The sequence below is a fragment of the Panthera tigris genome, chromosome D2, assembly GCF_018350195.1.
Source record: "Panthera tigris isolate Pti1 chromosome D2, P.tigris_Pti1_mat1.1, whole genome shotgun sequence".
Lineage (NCBI taxonomy): Eukaryota > Metazoa > Chordata > Mammalia > Carnivora > Felidae > Panthera > Panthera tigris.
This window is the reverse complement of record NC_056670.1, coordinates 70,210,600-70,229,327: the sequence shown is the minus strand read 5'-3', so window position 1 is coordinate 70,229,327 and position 18,728 is coordinate 70,210,600. Positions and strand designations below refer to the sequence as shown.

Genomic DNA, 18,728 nt, shown 5'->3' with positions numbered 1-18,728 from the left:
GGAGAATTTGCAGGTTGCTGCAAAGAAGAAGAACCCAGACAGATCCCAGCAAGTCTCCATGAATCGAGGAGACAAAGTTTGAAGTATGGGAAACAGGGTAGAGTACCAGAGAAGAGAAAGATTTGGAGATTTGCACTGTGTTCCCTTCAGTTCATTCAGCTCAGTACTAATCAGTATATGTGTATGAGAAAGAGGTGGAGTACTCAGAAAGGAGTAGGGGTGACAATTCCTAGGGCTCATAAGAGCGGCTCACGTTTCCCCCAACCAAGAGCGAGCGCTCTTAACATACAGGGCATCCAGTGGTCCTCAGAAGGATGTTGCTTTAGCGGTGGGGACTAATTAGCCCGAATTCAAAGTCTGTTATGGACCCATCTTACAAAGCTTTGAAAGAAAACCTCAAATCAAATTGTTTCAAATAACCGTGTCCCAGAAGAAAGCCCAAAATACTTGAATTCAGAAATCTCTAGGATCTACAAACTTAAAATTGACAGTGTCTGGAATCCAATAAAAAATTACCAGACATGCAAAGAAGCAGGAAAATATAGCCTATAATGAGAAGTAAAGAAAAATCAATTGGTAGAAACAAAGCCAGAAATGACCTAGGTGAAAGAAGTAGGTAAGGATGTTAAAACAGCTGTTATAAAAATATAGTCCATATATTCAAGAAGGTAAATAAAAGCATGAGTATGTTAAAAGTAGAGACATAAAAGGTGAAATGGATGTAACGTCTGAGGTGAAAAATACAGTGGGCAGAATTAACAAGATTAGATACTATAGAAGACCAGATTGGTGGACTTGAAAAACATGAAACTTTAAAAGCTATGCTAGTTAGTGACTCCTAGATTTATAACTTGGACACAGAATTCCAGATTCATATAGTCCAGTGGCTGTTTGGCATCTGACATCTGGGATGACTCACAGGCATCTTCAACTGAACATGTCTAAAACTCAGTGGGTAATGTGCCCGCCCTCCATTGCTTCCCTTCTCAGTAGATGGCAGTTCAGTCTTGTAGTTGCCCAGGCCCAAAACCTGAGGATTGTCCTTGAATTCTCAGTCACCATATCCAGTCCTTTAGCGACTCTTCGTGCTCACTTCTTTCAGGTCTTTACCCATCTGTCACCTCTCAGTGTCACTTTCCCTGGCTCTCTCAACATTCATACCTCCCTTCAGACTTGCTTGTGCCCTTTATTTTTACTCCCTAGCACTTGTCACTATCTAATATAACGTTTTACTTATGTATTTTATGTATTATTTATGATCATCACTAGAATACCAGCTTTATGAGAGTAGATATTTTAACTGTCTTCCAGTAATATTTTCCCAAAGCTTAGAACAGTGCCTTACATGGCAGTGAACACATAATACCGTAACCAAACTTATTTTATTTGATTATTTAATAATGATTTAGCATTAAGGAATCTCTCAATTGCTGGTTTTTGAGTGGAGTACCTACTGTGCCTAGCTATTTCAGTTATTGATATGAAAGTGGGAAAAAATATATGAATGATTTTTCTCTCCCCTCCCCTCTTCAAGCTAATACTCTGTTATCAAAAAAAAAAAAAAACAAGGTTTGAAAAATTCTCCAAATAATTTGTATTTTAGAAGTGATACTGAGTTTTTTTGTTTTTAATTTTTTTTTTAATGTTTATTTATTTTTGAGACAGAGAGAGACAGAGCATGAACGGGGGAGGGTCAGAGAGAGAGGGAGACACAGAATCCGAAGCAGGCTCCAGGCTCTGAGCGGTCAGCACAGAGCCCAATGCGGGGCTCGAACTCACGGACCGTGAGATCATGACCTGAGCCGAAGTTGGACGCTTAACCGACTGAGCCACCCAGGCGCCCTGAAGTGATGCTGAGTTTTAATCCAAACCAAGTTTTTACTAGAAGACCAGCAACTGGAAGTGTCTAGCTAAGTACTTAATTGTATGAGAGATTATAATAAAAAATGACATGAGAGAAGCGGTGTGTGAAGATAGGTGCAATTTAGATGGTTCAAAAGACGAAGACAAAGACGTTCAAAGTGGAGGAACAACAAGAAAAAAGGAAAAATGGGAGATGAGTATTTGATATTTAGCAAGACCGGCCTACCTACAGCAGAAAGTTTATATTAGTGATTCCTTGTTGATTCAGCAAATATACTTGAACAATAAACATGTGGCGAGTACTAAGCCGGGGGTTGTCCAGAAGCTGTGTACTCAAAGGGGGGAACACGAAAGCTACAGTACGGCGTATACATTGTTATACCCTATGATGCCCCGGATTCTGTCTATGGGAAGGCAGAATAGCAGCATCTACCCCCTTCTGACTAGCAGCTACCAGGAGGTCATACCTAAACCCTCGTCTCAAATCCACAGGATAGCCCAGACCATGGGACTGGATGGGTGCTCTGAAGGAGAACTGTGGAAAATGAGCTGCAGAGCAGGGCTGTATCTGAAAAATTGCCACAGGAAGCAGGAAGCCAGTTGAGGATACAGAGAAGGCAACAGCAAAGAGGGAAAAAACAGTATATTGTCTTGTAGTAGAAACAGAGGAAGGCTATCCAAAGAGTCAGAAGGGGTCAGAACTGGAGCAGGTAAGTCAAGAATTAAAAATGAGAGAAAGTAGTTGGATTTGGTAAGGGTAGTCCGTCCAAACCTTCAGAATTGCTATTTCAGGAGAGTGGTTAGGAACAGAAACCAAATCACAGCATGGATGTGTAAGACAGTTTCGAATAGATACCATGGCTGTGAAACAACTGTCTTTTGTGTGTGTGCAAAGAGCTGTTTAACGCTGTGTTCGTCTTGGCTTATCATGTTAGTTACTTGTAGCGATTTACTTAAAACTCTTGTCAAATTTAACTTTATTTTATGGCTATCAGTTAACTGCATAGGCCGCTTTATTTGTTGTCAAAAGCATAAAGTGTTATTTCTAGAAAATATGTGACCCCTCAGTGGCAGTGCCAAGACAAGAACTTTCTCTACTCTGATCATTGTTCTTACCGTTCATCACGTTACTGTGCTCAGCCTTGTCGCTGTCTGTGAGGGACAATGTTTTCCTTCCCCAGTACTGTGTCTTTCTTCCCTGTGAGTCTCCTTTACTTTTACACAAGACACTTGACCTCTGACACTTCTGGTCCACCAGATGGGTGGAGGTTTTCCCTCCCTGCAAGTAATTCTCTGTGAATACCACCTAGGTGTCCTGCAGTTTCACTCGCCTCTGACACATCTCCCTGGAGGTAGCATCGGATCCCACAGGTTAAGGGTTCGGTCTTACAAGAATGCCCACCCACCCCCTGCCACATACATACTTCAGATGTTATCACCCGTGCTTATGACCAACCAGCTATGGATCAGAAGTTGCAGCCACCCCCTCCTTGGGTTGGAAATTTTCCTTAAAGAACTCAGAGAAACACACGTTTACCGCATTATAAAGGGTATGATAAAGGACACGGATGAACAACCCGATGAAGAGCTGTGTAGGGTGGGGTCTGGAAGGGTCCCAGGCGCAGGAGCTTCCATCCCCATGGAGTTGGCGGGCGTCCCCCTCTCAGCGTGGTCGTACTTGCCAGCGTGGAAGCTCTCTGAGCCCCACACTTTGGGATTTTATGGAGGCTTTGTTAAGTAGACATGATGGATCGTCAGCTCCATCTTCAGGCTTTCTTTGGGGGCTAAAAACTCCTGGCTTCTAATCATGACATGGTCTTTTTGGTGACCAGCTCTCATCCAGGAGCCCACCTAGAGTTGTCTCATTAGAACAAAAGACACTCCTGTCACTCAGGAAGTTACAGGGGTTTCAAGAGCTCTATGTCAGGAGCAGAGGCCAAGAGCAATATTGCAGTGGGTTGCCTGGGTGGCTCAGTCAGTTAAATGTCCGACTCTTGATCTCAGCTCAGGTCTTACTTTCAGGGTTGTGAGTTCAAGCCCTGCGTTGGGCTCCACGCCCAAAAACACACACACACACACACACACAAACAATATTGCAACAAGAAATGCTCCTAGTGTTCTTATCACTTAGGATACTACAAGGGTTTTAGGAGTTTTGTGTCAAAGATCAAGGCAAAGACCACTATGTATTTTTTTCTTGTCTCACACTGTCTTTTGTCAATGCAGGAAACCAAAGATAAACTCAAAGAAACAACAACAAAGTTAACTCAAGCAAAGGAAGAAGCAGATCAGATAAGGAAAAATTGTCAGGATATGATAAAAACGTATCAGGTATGCTTAACTTTTCAAATAGATTAGTAACAAAATTGCACCAAATATCAGTACTCGTTTTGTATCTCCAGTGTTTGTAGTGTGGAATGGATTTGGTAGGACAGTTAAATAAATTGCAGACTATTTCCTGTGTTAAAGTACTTGCAGCTTAAATAGAGATCTTATTAGGGAAGTTTTAACCAAATAAAAACATTAGAAAATGTCAGAAGAATGAAGAGTACAGGAAACGTATAACATAAAACCTACTCTGTGTTATGTTACGTATCTTAAGTGCTATTCTTGTTCGTGCAGAATTGACATCTTAAAAACCTTTCAGTGCAATCCTTTTTAGTATGTAAGGTATGCATTTCACAATCAGTAAACAATGGCAAAAGCTGTCACGTTCCAAAGTATAAAACTTTAAAAGTTAAGTCATACTTTTTTCATTTCTTTTCCATTAGGAGTCAGAAGAAATTAAATCAAATGAGCTGGATGCCAAGCTTAGAGTCACAAAAGGAGAACTTGAAAAACAGATGCAAGAAAAATCCGACCAGCTAGAGGTGAGTGGCTTTGTTCTTTTCATACCGTGGATTGTGTAATAAATACAGAGGGAAAGAAATAATAAATAATGTTATAGTAAGTGTAATAAGAGAATAATAAGGCCTTTTCGAAGGAACACGCAGTAACTTTTAGATCTTGTCTGGTACATAATGATTTGTGGTTTCTTTTAAACTTTTTAAAAGATGCATCATGCCAAAATAAAAGAACTGGAAGATCTAAAGAGGACATTTAAGGAGGGCATGGATGAACTACGAACACTGAGAACAAAGGTAATTAAATCGTTAGTCATTTCAGAGGAAAGCTCAATATCTTTAATTTGGGACTCATTCTGATTTTCCAAGTGTTGGAGAAAGGATATTTATATAGAAATGTTTCAAAATGAAAGAACTCAGAGGAGTAGAATGTCGATTTCCTAGCAACGAAGGTGAGTCTCTTATTGAAATGAAAATGTCTTCTACTTTAGTCCCTTTGAACTATTTGCCACACATTGCTGTTTTACAGCACATTTGCTGTTTCTGTAACTTCTCCTCGGGCCTCTAATGTAAGGCAGTCTTGACAGCGAATTAATTGGAAAGAAAGTTGGACTTTAGAACTGTGAGTGACAAAAAATAATAGACTTTATATTTCTCCCATATAGTCTTGTACAGTGTTAATTTCTAACAATCTAGTATAGTCCTTCTTGGAAGAATAGTATCCCTTTTGATATGGATGTGAAATATCATTGACTACCATTTATTTATTTAGAAATAGGCTTTTAAGTAACAACCTGGAATTTGCCATCACTTAATAGTTTTCAAAGTGCCTTTCGTGTGCATTCCATTTGTTCTCCATGCCAGTTTTTTGAGGTAAGTAGGGAAGGTATATGGTTTTCAGGTGAGGAAATGGAGATTCAGCAAAAACAATGTGACAGGCTAAAACTCCCGAGACTAAATCATAAGAAATCTGAGACTGAGTCCTAGGACTGTCAACATCCCATTGTATTTTCTTCACATTAATTAGTTCCACTCCAGAATTTAGCTTGGATTATTAATATGTAATCACTATTTGAAGTAATTAAGGAACAAGAAAATATTGTTTGTATGCTAACTTGGTTATGATTTTTGATAGGTGAAATGTCTAGAAGATGAACGATTAAGAACAGAAGATGAGTTATCAAAATATAAGGAAATTATTAATCGCCAGAAAGCTGAAATTCAGAATTTATTGGACAGAGTGAAAATTGCGGATCAGATACAGGAGCAGCATCAAAGGTATAAACTTCACAACTTTTCTTTATGCTAATCAATAGGCTCTTCTGTCTCAAGATTGTGTTCTTAAATGCCATTACTGCATTAAACAAGAATGATTTTACAATTCGACTAGTGAAAAACTTTTAAATTCCTGTCTTTGTTTGAACTTTTTTGGATTATCTTTGAAGTTCCTATTATGGCTTCTAAAAATCAAAGTGTATATACCCTCAATATTGGAAATAGCAATTTATAAGACAGAATGGTTTTTAGTTTCTTTATCCATTCTTTAACTTTCAAATTATGTTACTTACTTTTTCTTCTCAAAGGTAGATACATACGTATACCTGTATCTTTGTGTGTGAGTAGTGCAGAGTCAGGAGCTGACCTTATTCCTTGACCTCTTGTAAAACCTTTTAGCTAGACTCTACTCGTGACATGACCTGGCAGAGCGTGTATTCAACTTGAATCCAAATACCTTCTTTTTCATACCTTACCCATATCTGCTGCTGAGTGTTGCTAAAAATTCTCACCATCATCAGGGTTGATGCTGTGATAAATCCATGGTTAGTTAGTAACCTCAACTGGAAATGATAATGATGTCCCTAGTCATAGCCTCTCCCTGACCTGGAAGCATCTATTCCTGCTTTGTTCACACTTCTGGTCTCCCTTCCCTTGATATTTACGCTTAGCGGGCAATTACCTCTTATTTACCTCACAAAAGAAATGGGAGCTAACAAGTTCTTGATCTGTCCTGTGAACTCACCAGCCTTTGCAACCTTTCTTTCTTTTCCTTTTGTTGTTATGGAAGAAGTGTTCCTGTTCCCCTCTGAATTGAGCTTTTCTCTCAACTTCTGTGGATCCCATGCTCTTCTGCTTCTCTTATCCTTTATTTCTTACCCCTCTCTAAATTTTTTGTCTTTCTGCACTTAAATATTGTATATTAAAAACATTAAAATTCCTATGACTCCCCTACCCTTTTCCTGTCGTTCACAACTGAGCATCTTCGTAGAATCATCTATACGCACCCTCCACGCCCTTGCTTCCTTTGTTCTTTTTCTCTCTACGTCCTTCTAGGTTCTACCCCAACCTCCCATTAAAAACTGCTAATGCCTCCTTAAATCTAGCACACGCTTCTCAGACTAAGCCTTGCTTGAATTTTCAGTATTTTTAAAATTTTACTTATTTTGAGAGAGAAGGAGAGTATGAGTGCTGGAGGTACAGAGAGGGAGAAAGCGAATCTCAACAAGGCTTCACATCTAGCACAGAGCCCAACACGGGGCTTGATTTCATGAACTGCGAGATCAGGACCAGCTGGAGTCAAGAGTTGACAGTTAACTGACTAAGCCACTTAGGAGCCCTGAATTTTCAGTATTAAGACCAGTAAGCCCCTTATCTTTCTTGACATGCTCTGTTCTTCGGCTTCATTTCATATCTGCTTTCCTGGTGTTCCTCCCCACTTTGTGGCCACTCGTTTTCTCCTTTCCTCGGCAGCCTTCTCTTTGTCATAAAACTCTTTTGTTGTTATTTTATCATACCCCCGAGTGAGCCTTACCATTCCCATACCATACTGCAGGGCCTTCAGATACTGTCTTCAGCCCTTTTTGTTCAGCTCCAGACACACAAGTATCACAGACGCCTCAAACTTTAATGTGTCCCAAACTGATTCATCTATCCTGTCCACAAATACACTCCTCTCCTGTTCCTGACGTGAATGATGCGTGTAGCACCCACGTGACTTTCCAGCCCAGGAACCTGGGGGTCCTCCTTGGCTCTTCTCTCCTTCCCCTCACACATCTAACCAGAAACAGAGTGTTAGTGAGTATCCTTCAAGTCGTGTATTTTTTCGTTCCCACCACTGCTATCATTGTCCTTTCATCTGGAAAACTGCCCCAACTTCTAAACTGTCTTTTTTTAGTTTGGTGGGGTTTTTTGTTTGTTTGTTTTTGTTTTGTTTCCCTTTGAATCCATTTCCTACACTGTGGCCAGCATAATCTTTTTAAAATGGAAATCTCACAAGCTTTCAGTGATTTCCCATTGGCTCAAACTGCCCTGTGAGCTCAGATGCCTTAGCATGGCTTGGAAGATCAGTAGCCACCTTGCTTCTCCCTCTGTGCCTTCTCTTTTTTCAGCACAATTGCTTACAAATGTTGAGTGTCTCCCGTGTTCAATGCTGGGGATATAATGCTGTCGCTGTCCCCATCAGTGTTGAAGCAACAAACAAGTCATTCCGTCGTTCCCTCTCCAGATTTAGCACATACTGTTTCTTCTACCAAAAACATATATATATATTTTAATATGAAATGTGTTGTCAAATTGGTTTCCATACAACACCCAGTGCTCATCCCAACAGGTGCCCTCCTCAATGCCCATCGCCTACCCCCCCCCCCCCCCCCCCCCCCCCCCCCCCCCCCCCCCCCCCCCGTCAACCCTCAGTTCTCAGTTTTTAAGAGTCTCTTATGGTTTGGCTCCCTCCCTCTTTTTTTTTTTTTTCCCCTTCCCCTCCCCCTTGGTCGTCTGTTAAGTTTCTCAGGATCCACATAAGAGTGAAAACATGGTATCTGTCTTTCTCTGTGTATGGCTCATTTCACCCAAGAACGTATTTTGATGTCTCGGTCACTCCTACTTTTTCTTTAGGTCGGGAATTAGCAAACTGTGGCCTGAGAGCCAAATCCAGCCCGCTACCTTTTTTTGTAAATAAGTTTTTTGTTTTGGAACACAGCTGCTCTCATTCCGTTACGGGCTGTCCGAGGCTGCTTTCACACCACGGTACCAGGGAACAACAGTCGCCACAGGGCCATGTGCCCTAGAAGCTTAAATTGTTTACTGTCTGGACTTTTTGCAGGAAAAGTTTGCTAACCTTTACTTTAAGTATTCGTTTAAACATCACTTATACGAGGTGAGGCAACCCACTCTGCGCTTTCATCAAAAATGTTTTATCACACATACAGTTTCCTTACTTGAATGAAAGCCCTTTGAAAGCAAGCCCGTGTCGGTCTTGCTCACTTACACTCCCAGCTCTTAGTTCCTAGCACATATCAGGTAGTCATAAAAATCCAAATAACTTGGATGAATGCGTAAAAGTACCTTCATAAAACATTTTATTTGATGAAAACTCCCAAACCATTAACTTAATGTATTTTAATAGTTTTTTTTTTCCCCTAAACATAAACTTTGTTTTTTAGAGGTAAACAAGAAATTGAAAATTTGAAGGAAGAAGTGGAAAGTCTCAATTCTTTGATTAATGACCTACAAAAAGACATCGAAGGCAGTAGGAAAAGAGAATCTGAGCTACTGCTGTTTACAGAAAAGCTCACTAGTAAGAATGCACAGCTCCAGTCTGAGTCCAATTCTTTGCAGTCACAATTGGATAAGCTTTCCTGTAGTGAAAGTCAGTTACAAAGCCAATGTGAACAAATGAAACAGACAAATACTAATTTGGTAAGTATAAATTTACATTTAACTTTTATTTATTTATTTATTTTAAATTTTTTATGTTTATTATTTATTTTTGAGAGAGAGAGAGTGTGTGAGCAGGCGAGAGGCAGAGAGAGAGGGAGACACAGAATCGGAAGCAGGCTCCAGGCTCCGAGCTGTCAGCACAGAGCCTGACACGGGGCACAAACCCATGAACCGTGAGATAACGACCTGAGCCGAAGTCGGACACTTAACCGACTGAGCCACCCAGGTGTCCCCTACGTTTAACTTTTAAAGCAACATAGCAAGAAGCACAAATTAAATTTTCCTACTAGCATAAACCCACTGGTAGTTGAGTTAAACTCTTTTTTTGTATTGGCATTGACTTTCTGGCAATTTCAAATGCTGTGCAAAGTAACAGTTTTCCTTTCCAACTTGTTCAAAGTGTCCTTTTTCCTTCCTAATTTATAATAAAATGTCTCCCTAAAATGCTTATGAAAAAGTATTTCACTTTTGAAAATAAGAAAACCATGGTTTTTTGGGGGCGCCTGGGTGGCTCAGTCGGTTGGGTGGCCGACTTCGGCTCAGGTCACGTTCTCATGGTTTGTGAGTTCGAGCCCCGCGTCGGGCTCTGTGCTGACAGCTCGGAGCCTGGAGCCTGCTTTCAGTTCTGTGTCTCCCTGTCTCTGGCCCTCCCCTGTTCACGCTCTGACTCTCTCTCTCAAAAATAAATAAACATTAAAAAAAAAAAAAAAAAAAGAAAGAAAACCATGGTTTTTGTCATTCCTAACTGGAATTACTGTATGTTTTTTAAAGTTATTTCAAATTTCTATATGTTTATAGTTTAAAAATGGTTTAATATTTCTGTGTTATGAAAGTATCTTCAAGTTACTCATAAAAATAATTTGAGATTTTAGTCCAAAATACAGAGAACATCGGTCATATGCTCTTTTGCATGTATGAAATGGCAAATGTGTTAATATGCCCCTGCATTCCTCTATGAGGAATTTGGAGAGCTCAGGAAACAGAGCCTGGTAAGAAGCGATTCTGGAAGAATCTACCATCATTTACCATCAGGGACCTTGTATTTTCAGGATTTTGAATTGTGAGCAATAATGGAAACAGGTATTAAAACTGGTGTGTTTTGTTTTATCCTTTTTAATATTTAGGAAAGTAGATTGTTGAAAGAGGAGGAACTGCGGAGAGAGGAGGTCCAGACCCTGCAAGCGGAACTCACCTGTAGACAAACAGAAGTTAAAGCACTGAGCACCCAGGTCGAAGAACTAAAAGATGAATTAGTCACTCAGAGACGTAAACATGCCTCCAGTGTCAAGGATCTTATCAAACAACTCCAGCAAGGTACCAATTTCTCACCCACTTAGACCTTAATATTGTTTCTTTTAGTCATTAAGGATTTATAGAAAAAAATCTACTTTGCATCAGGTTCTACCACTTTGATTAGAACTCTGTGTTCTTTTTAATGTATTAATGTTCATAAACCAAATCACTAAACCTCTTATAGTTCCACAAATAGTCTATAACATCCTCTATGTAAAGGGCACTTATTCGCAGAATCCCAAAATGTGACAGTTGGGAATGTACCTTAGGGAAGTAGTGTCTAAACTTTTTTGACCACATGCTCCTCTCAGTAAAAAGTAGTTAAGCATTTGTTCTCCAATTTATGTATACTTATTTATAAATTTTAAACATGTATTATTCTACATTACAAATGTAAATTTTAAAAGAGCAGACGAAATACAAGTATAAATGGAAATTCTCATATTCTCTCCCTATACATGCTATGAGTTGTTTTGTTTAGCATCTAGGTACCTGTACCTCCCCTCATAGACCTCTTAGAGATCATTGAACCCTAACCCTTCATCTTAGAGGAGCCTGAGACCCAGATACGTTATGAATTACCCGAACACAACAACTAGGACTAGAACCCAGATTTCTTTTCATCTAAAAATTCATGCAGTTATTTGGAGTGTATGCTATATGCTTGGATAAAAGATGAATAAGATATGTATTCTGAATTCCTAATCTCTACTATTCCTCACTACTTTGTGGTAAAATATGGTAAAATATGGTAAAATATAGTAATAAGATAAAAGAGTTTTAGCATTTACTTAATATGAATATATTCAGGTATTTGCCTTAAGGATTCAGTTTGTTTTTATAGATAAAATTGAAGGGAAATCTTTGGCATCACAGAGATCATCTAAATTCGTCAGGATTCTGAAAGTTAGGTCACTGTACCTAAATGATATCGTCATAGTGTTGTCTCTATATATTTTGTATTTGACCTGTACGTTTCTACATATCATTTTATATGAATGACTACTATAGCTCTCCTGTCTGAAGTATGTATTCAAGAAATTTCTCTTGATGTTTAAGCCATTTTTGCCTAAGTGATTTTAGCAATTAAGATCAGAGATAGTGGGGGCAAATGGTCCTGAGAATTGTCACAAGCAATCCATTTCTTTTTCCTATAGCACGAAGAAAATTAGATCAGATTGAGAATGGAAACTATGATAAAGAAGTCAGCAGCATGGGGAGTCGTTCTAGTTCATCAGGTAAAAATCTCAGGCTTCAGATGTTACCTAGTGACTGTAAAAAGAAGTAGCTTCTTTGGTGTGTTAAAAGGTATTGATATGCTTTTTTTTTTTTTCTCATTTTGAGTTATAAAAAGTTGTAGCATTTCCAGTTAAATATTTACATTCTCATCACCGTCCAGGGTTTCAAGTTTGCCACGGGATTCTAGATTGTCTGTCTCCCTACCTGCTGCTTCTTTATTTTTTTTTTTTTACCTGCTGCTTCTTTATTCTGTGTAACAATTTCCTCATTTTTCAATTTAGATTTGTATCCATCCATATAGAGAGATTGGGTATAATTCTGTCTGTCTCTCTCCCCCCCTCCCTCTCCCTCCTTCTCCCTCCCCCTCCCCCTCCCCCTCCCCCTCCCCCTCCCCCTCTCCCTCTTTTTTTCCTTTTATATTTTAACACCTGAAAACTAATGAAATGATCATTACCAGATTTTTTATATATGTGTATTTTATTTTTTAAAAAATTTTTAACGTTTATTTATTTTTAAGAAAGAGAGACAGAGTATGAGTGGGGGAGGAGCAGAGAGAGAGAGAGAGGGAGACACAGAATCTGAAGCAGACTCCAGGCTCCGAGCTGTCAGCACAGAGCCTGACGCAGGGCTTGAACTCGCAAATTGTGAGATCATGACCTGAGCCGAAGTCAGATGCTTAACGGACTGAGCCACCCAAGTGCTTCTATATATGTGTATTTTAAAATTTTTTAGCTTTTCTCATGATAAATATGCCAAAAATTATGATTGATACCATTGTGGAAATGATGATTAGCAAAAAAAAAAAAAAATCAGTATATTTGTCATTTTGGAATGCCAGGAACCATGCTAAGCACTTCAAACATATTATTGACTCTGCAGAATAGTCGTGTGAGGTAAGTGTTATAATTCACATTTTAGAGATGAGGAAACTAAGATTCCGAACGGTTCCATGACTTGCTCCGAATTCATAGCGACAGAACTCTCGGCCTCTAGAGTCCTTTCGTGCCATTACACTACACTCCCTCTCAGGAGTTGTACCTTCCAGGGAGAATCAGCTGTTCTGGTAATGGGAAAATCATGTAGTAGAAAGAACATGGGTTTGAAATTACACATAGGTATTTAGAACCCAGTCTGTCACTTATTAGTGTGCAGCCTCGAATAAGATCTATTCCTTGTCTTCAGTCTACAAAATGGAGTTGAAAAGGCTCATGTTTGTGGTATAAAAAGGATCAGAAATTTTTCTCAACTGATGTTGGTAAAAATAATAGCTAACACTTAGTGCTTATTATATGCACTGTTCCAAACACTTTCACATACATTAGCTCATTTAAATAAAGATAATCCTATGAAGTAAATAATAACATTATTCCCATTTTAAGATGAAATGACCAAGGCAGAGAGTTAAATGACGTGGCCAAAGTCACAGAGCTACAAAGCGGAGGAGTGGGATTTGTACCTAAGGAGACTGGCTTCCGAGCTGAACCCACTGGTATATTCTGTCTTCTCTCTCTGTGTCTGCCTTTGGCTCCTCGTTTCACTTCAGGCTTGTTATTGTGACTTTTTCTGAGTTTCTTGTTTCTCTCTTGCCACTTCCTCATCCTGTTGCTGAGAGACATAATAGGCCCTTTGGTACTTCTGACATCCATGTATTCAATAGCGAGAGCTCAGGCCAGGTAGGACTTGTGTTCTGTGCCCGGCTGTGTTAGAGTGAATATTTGAAAACAATACTAGAGGAAATAATATGTGCTATTAGAGATGACTTTAGACTAAGCACAGCATCTAAACTGATTTTTTTTTGTCTTCAGGGTCCCTCAATGCTCGAAGCAGTGCAGAAGATCGATCTCCAGAAAATACTGGGTCATCAGTAGCTGTGGATAACTTTCCAGAAGTAGATAAGGCCATGTTGATTGAGAGGATAGTAAGGCTACAGAAAGCACATGCTCGGAAAAATGAAAAGATAGAATTTATGGAGGATCATATCAAACAATTGGTAGAAGAAATTAGGAAAAAAACAAAGTATGTATTATTATGATAACACAGTCTGTGTTTGAAATACCGTTATTTGTATGGTAAAGTTACTGTTTTCAGAACTAATTATAACAAGAGCCCATCTTTCAAAAAATATTTGTTAATTTCCCAGTCTTATATTGATCACTTAACTATGTTCTAGGTTTTGGGAATACAGAAAAACCTAGTTTTTCTGTAAAACAAAAAAAAGAAAAAACAGGTCGTTAAGGTGATACAGAGAGTTCGGTGGATGTTGATTTTTCTTTTAAAATTTTTTTAAGTTTATTTATTTTGAGAGAGACAGAGACAACGTGAGCAGGCTAGGGGCAGAGAGAGAGAGGAAGAGCGAGAAAGAATCCCAAGCAGGCTCTGCACTGTCAATACAGAGCCTGACACGGGGCTTGAACCCACAAAACCGTGAGATCACGACCTGAGCCGAAACCGAGAGTCGGACGCTTAACCTACCTAGCCACCCAGATGCCTGAGATGTTGATTTTTTTTAAGATACTAAAATAACTTTGCATTTAAAAAGAATATTCTACCTCACTTTCAATTTTCATTACTGTGGCTCTAAGAGATAATATGGGGTTGTGGGTTATTGTTCCTGTCAGGTAGGATATAGTGGGTAATTTATTGGGCACCTGCCAAGTACAAGATTTTGTGCCTGTGACTTAACGAAATTTCATTGATTTCTTACAACTGAGTGACCTATACGTTAACTGGTGGTGCTCAGGTCAAATTACTAAATGTTCCAGAGTCACCACTCATCTAGTAAGTGACCAAAAGCTGGAGGTCTGGGCCCAGCTCTGACTGACTCCAGAGCCTGTGCTGTGCCAGAGTCCTCTTACAAATGTCATATTCTTTTAAGTAAGAGGTTTTATATATATAAAAAGTCTGTCCCCATGCCTTTTTAATTTTAATTTTGAAATAATTTTAGTCTTAGAGAAAATTTTGCCCATGACTTAAAAAAAGAAAAAGGATAAAGTTCTGAGTTTAATAACAGGAAAATAGAAAATGCTAACTAAGAATGGAGCAATAAAGAAATTACTCAAAAGTATTTTGATTAAGGTAATAACGAAATTGAAAAGCAGTGTTTGTATATCGTTAATATAAATACCATGTTGAACAAAAATGGGATTAAGAAACTACTGAATGAGAAAAGTTCCCTTATTTTCTAGTATATTTCTTTTTAACCTAATAGATATTTGTTTTATGCTAATCATTTTTATGCTTATGATTAGCCAACTCCTGTAAATTCTAATGTTTTTAATTCTGCAAGTATATAACTGACAGTGTCATTTTATTTTACAGAATAATTCAGAGTTACATTTTACGGGAAGAATCAGGCACACTTTCTTCAGAGGCATCTGATTTTAACAAAGTCCATTTAAGTAGACGGGGAGGCATTATGGCATCTTTATATACATCCCATCCAGCTGATAGTGGATTAACATTGGAACTCTCTTTGGAGATCAACAGAAAATTACAGGCTGTTTTAGAGGATACATTACTAAAAAACATTACATTGAAGGTATTTATATTTTTCATTTACTTACCAACCAGCAAGCATGGCATAATGGGGCCTCTTTCATTGCGTGAGCTGGCGTGTAAATGACCAGTTCTGTAATGCAAGGTAGCCATTTGACCCAGAGATCAAATTTCTGTATTTTTCTTAATGAAAAAGAAAGAGCAAAACATCAGCGTCACTATTGGACAGACAGTTGTTTATTTTGCAGTGGGCCGCCTCTGACCTCTATTATAGTCAGTTATGATTGATCACCGAGGCTTTAAGATTGAGGTGTGTCTTTTCTAATGTACATTCTAGCTCTACTTTTTGCAGATATTACCTGACCTGACTGTTTTGTTTGTGCTGTGTTTGGGCCTCCATAGTCAGTAATGGATTTTAAAGAATGTTTTTATTTAATTAATTATTATCATTTTTCAGTTTTAGAGAGTGCACAAGCAGGGGACAGAGGGAGAGAGAGAGAATCTTAGGCAGGCTCTACGTTCAGCACAGAACCTGATGTGGGGCTCAGTCCCATGACCCTGGGATCATGACCTGAGCCAAAATCACTCAGACGCTCAACTGACTGAACCACCCAGGTGTCCCTCAAACAGAATATTTTAAATCTAGTAATAATTTTGTGTACCAAAATTTACTGTCGCTTCAGTAAAAAGACAGATTCTGAAATGTACAGGACTCCTTTACTGAAAACCACTGTGCTCCTGGCCAGTGTCACTGAGCATTTAAGACTCATCCTCACCCTTTTGGTTTCAAAATTTAAGCAAAAACAGTACAAACTAAATCTTTATACTTACGCTACCTAATAATTCTGTTTTCTTTCCCCCTTTTTCTAACTGGTGAAGGAAAATCTACAAACACTTGGAACAGAAATTGAGCGTCTTATTAAACATCAGCATGAACTCGAACAGAGAACAAAGAAACCCTAACGCAAAGCTCTCATTCACTAAACAGACAAAAGCCACATAAGGAGCAGGTGCCACTGCCCATTATTGTTGGAAACTTTTCCCTGCTTTGTGTGTCAGTAAAAAATTGTTTTGCTTCATCTGTATAAAAAAGTATCCTTTTACAATATGAATGCATTGCTGTGTATACTGTAAGAGCAAAAGCTTTGATGAAATTTGTCTTTGTATAGTGACAGCCTGTCCCTGAATCAGAACACCCGAAATTGCTAATGGTCATACAAAGTGCTGAACATTACTACAAGGGCTTTTGAAAACCTCTTCTCCTTATTTCTTCCTTTTAAAATATATAATGTCAAAAATGATTCAGCTTTTAAAATTCTGCATGAAAGGACACGTGTTCATCATTCCGTCATGTGCTGTTTCTCCAACGTGAAGAAAACTAAAGTGATAAAGATCATATTTGACCTGCCAGTATCCCATTTGGTTGTGTCACAGGGATGCCAGTGAGTCTTAACTTCTTGTCATTTTAATGGACGCTAATAGGAAAGCCAGCTCTTGGTCGCCAGCAATAATCAGCCATTGAATGCCTCCATCAGGTTTCCTTCTCTGTGCTAGGTACGTTTCGTCAGATTCAAATTGTTTGAGTTCATAGTTGAGTTTTTTTAGTCTTCAGTTACACAAAATCTGATTTTAAATAACACGCTCACTTAGAAAATCTCTGCGGACTTCAGTTGTATTTTAAAATGTGAAATAGATTATTCATTAGAACAGAGAGATGAATAATGAATTCTTTGAAGCTGAAATACTTTAGTTTTACTGACATCAGGTGTTAAGATAAATGTGTAAGGCTTTTATGAAGAACCAGTTCCCCGGAGAATCCAGCGTAGGGCTCTGTTAACCATTTCATTTGAGCACCATGCTTGACCATTGATATAATTATGTATTCCAGCAGAGTGATCTTACAGTCCCCAAATGTGATGTGTTTCAGTATATTTATTTAAAATACAAAATAATTACATCTCTGTAACCAAGGGAAATTTAGAGCCAAATTTGTGTAGCCTGTTGGATTTTTACAATATTTATTTAAAATACGCACTTACATGTCGCCAGTCCATGGTATCGGTACTTCTACATCATTGAATTTTGTTCCCTTCTCTTGTAATTTGTCACCTATTATCATTTCTGTGTGTGGTTTTTCACACTTCATTACATTCAGGTCATCTCTACGATAGGACACCTTGGCTGACATGCAGATGTTGCCACAAGTGTCACTCTTGTTTTGGATTTTTGCATCCTTTTCTCTCCCCTTAAGAGAAGTAAGCTTTGGGATGATGAAAAAGCCTTTCAGAAGTTATATGGCTCTGAAAGTTGGGCTTACGGTGGCAATGTCCCGTTAATGTGTTTTAACATTTTTTTTATATCAACATTGTTTAAAAGGATCATATGCTTAATTTTTACTAAGGATTCAATGTAGTGTCTTATTTTTTCTGTGTATCGAGTTGTCTTGTCATCCAAAACCAAAATCTTTTCAGCATGGAAATAGAAGTTCAAAAACATTTTTAAAATAGCTGTAACAAGTGTCAGTCTTACCATAATGTGTCTTGTTATTTTTACCAATAATAATATATCAAAATAAAAGAAGAGGGTGAGTGCAATCAAATCTGAATTATTTTCCCCTTTGTTTCTAGACACACTATTGATATTCCTCTAGACTGCTTAGAGTAGCCAACAAAACTACATTTTTATGGCTGCTTATGTGATAGAGATTCATACACTACAATATTTGTTTTTTCCTTCCAAGACACAAAATATATGAATGGAGGCCAAACAGTGATCAGATCTAGAGTGTCCTATGTCTACACACTTTTTAAGAATATACACATTTATTACATACAAAAATAAAACATTCCAGTATTAACACTTGTGCCACCATTTGGGAAAGTTAAATGGTGAAGCAACTTTAGAAGAAAGCTGTCATAAATCATGTTCTGACTTATTGTTACTTACCGCCCCCCCCCCATAAATATAAGAAACTATGGAAAACTTTTGAAGAGAATGCTTTATCTTCTTTTTTTCCTTCAGTTTCTATTGTATCTTCAGTTTCTCTTGTGGATTAGAAGCAAACAAAGTAATGTATGAAAATGTGCATATATCACATCTTTCTACGAACTCACAAAAAGCTCCTGGTGCAAGGATTTAGGGATTTAGAGAGTCTTTTACTATAGTGAATATACGGAGAGAAGAGTGGAGTGTCCAAAAAAGGAAAATGGCCTGAATAAACCTGAGATCTGGGGGAATATTTATTTTAGATGTTCATTATTCATTGTACATATCAAAGGC

The 18,728-nt window shown here is 38.4% G+C and overlaps 1 protein-coding gene across 2 annotated transcripts in view; it reads left to right on the top strand.

Annotated features, from left to right (window-relative positions):
• The window catches only part of CCDC186 (coiled-coil domain containing 186), a 51,798-nt gene extending 33,391 nt beyond the window's left edge, over nucleotides 1–18,407 (top strand). For both annotated transcript variants that reach the window (XM_007084830.3, XM_042959776.1), the window contains exons 7-16: nucleotides 4,090–4,194; nucleotides 4,635–4,733; nucleotides 4,917–5,003; nucleotides 5,842–5,984; nucleotides 9,146–9,401; nucleotides 10,547–10,736; nucleotides 11,873–11,953; nucleotides 13,760–13,970; nucleotides 15,273–15,492; nucleotides 16,329–18,407. In XM_007084830.3, coding sequence (XP_007084892.1) covers nucleotides 4,090–4,194; nucleotides 4,635–4,733; nucleotides 4,917–5,003; nucleotides 5,842–5,984; nucleotides 9,146–9,401; nucleotides 10,547–10,736; nucleotides 11,873–11,953; nucleotides 13,760–13,970; nucleotides 15,273–15,492; nucleotides 16,329–16,412 — 1,476 coding nt within the window. In that variant the 3' untranslated portion in view covers nucleotides 16,413–18,407. The remainder of the gene's footprint in view (nucleotides 1–4,089; nucleotides 4,195–4,634; nucleotides 4,734–4,916; nucleotides 5,004–5,841; nucleotides 5,985–9,145; nucleotides 9,402–10,546; nucleotides 10,737–11,872; nucleotides 11,954–13,759; nucleotides 13,971–15,272; nucleotides 15,493–16,328) is intronic.
• Nucleotides 18,408–18,728: the final 321 nt, after the last annotated feature.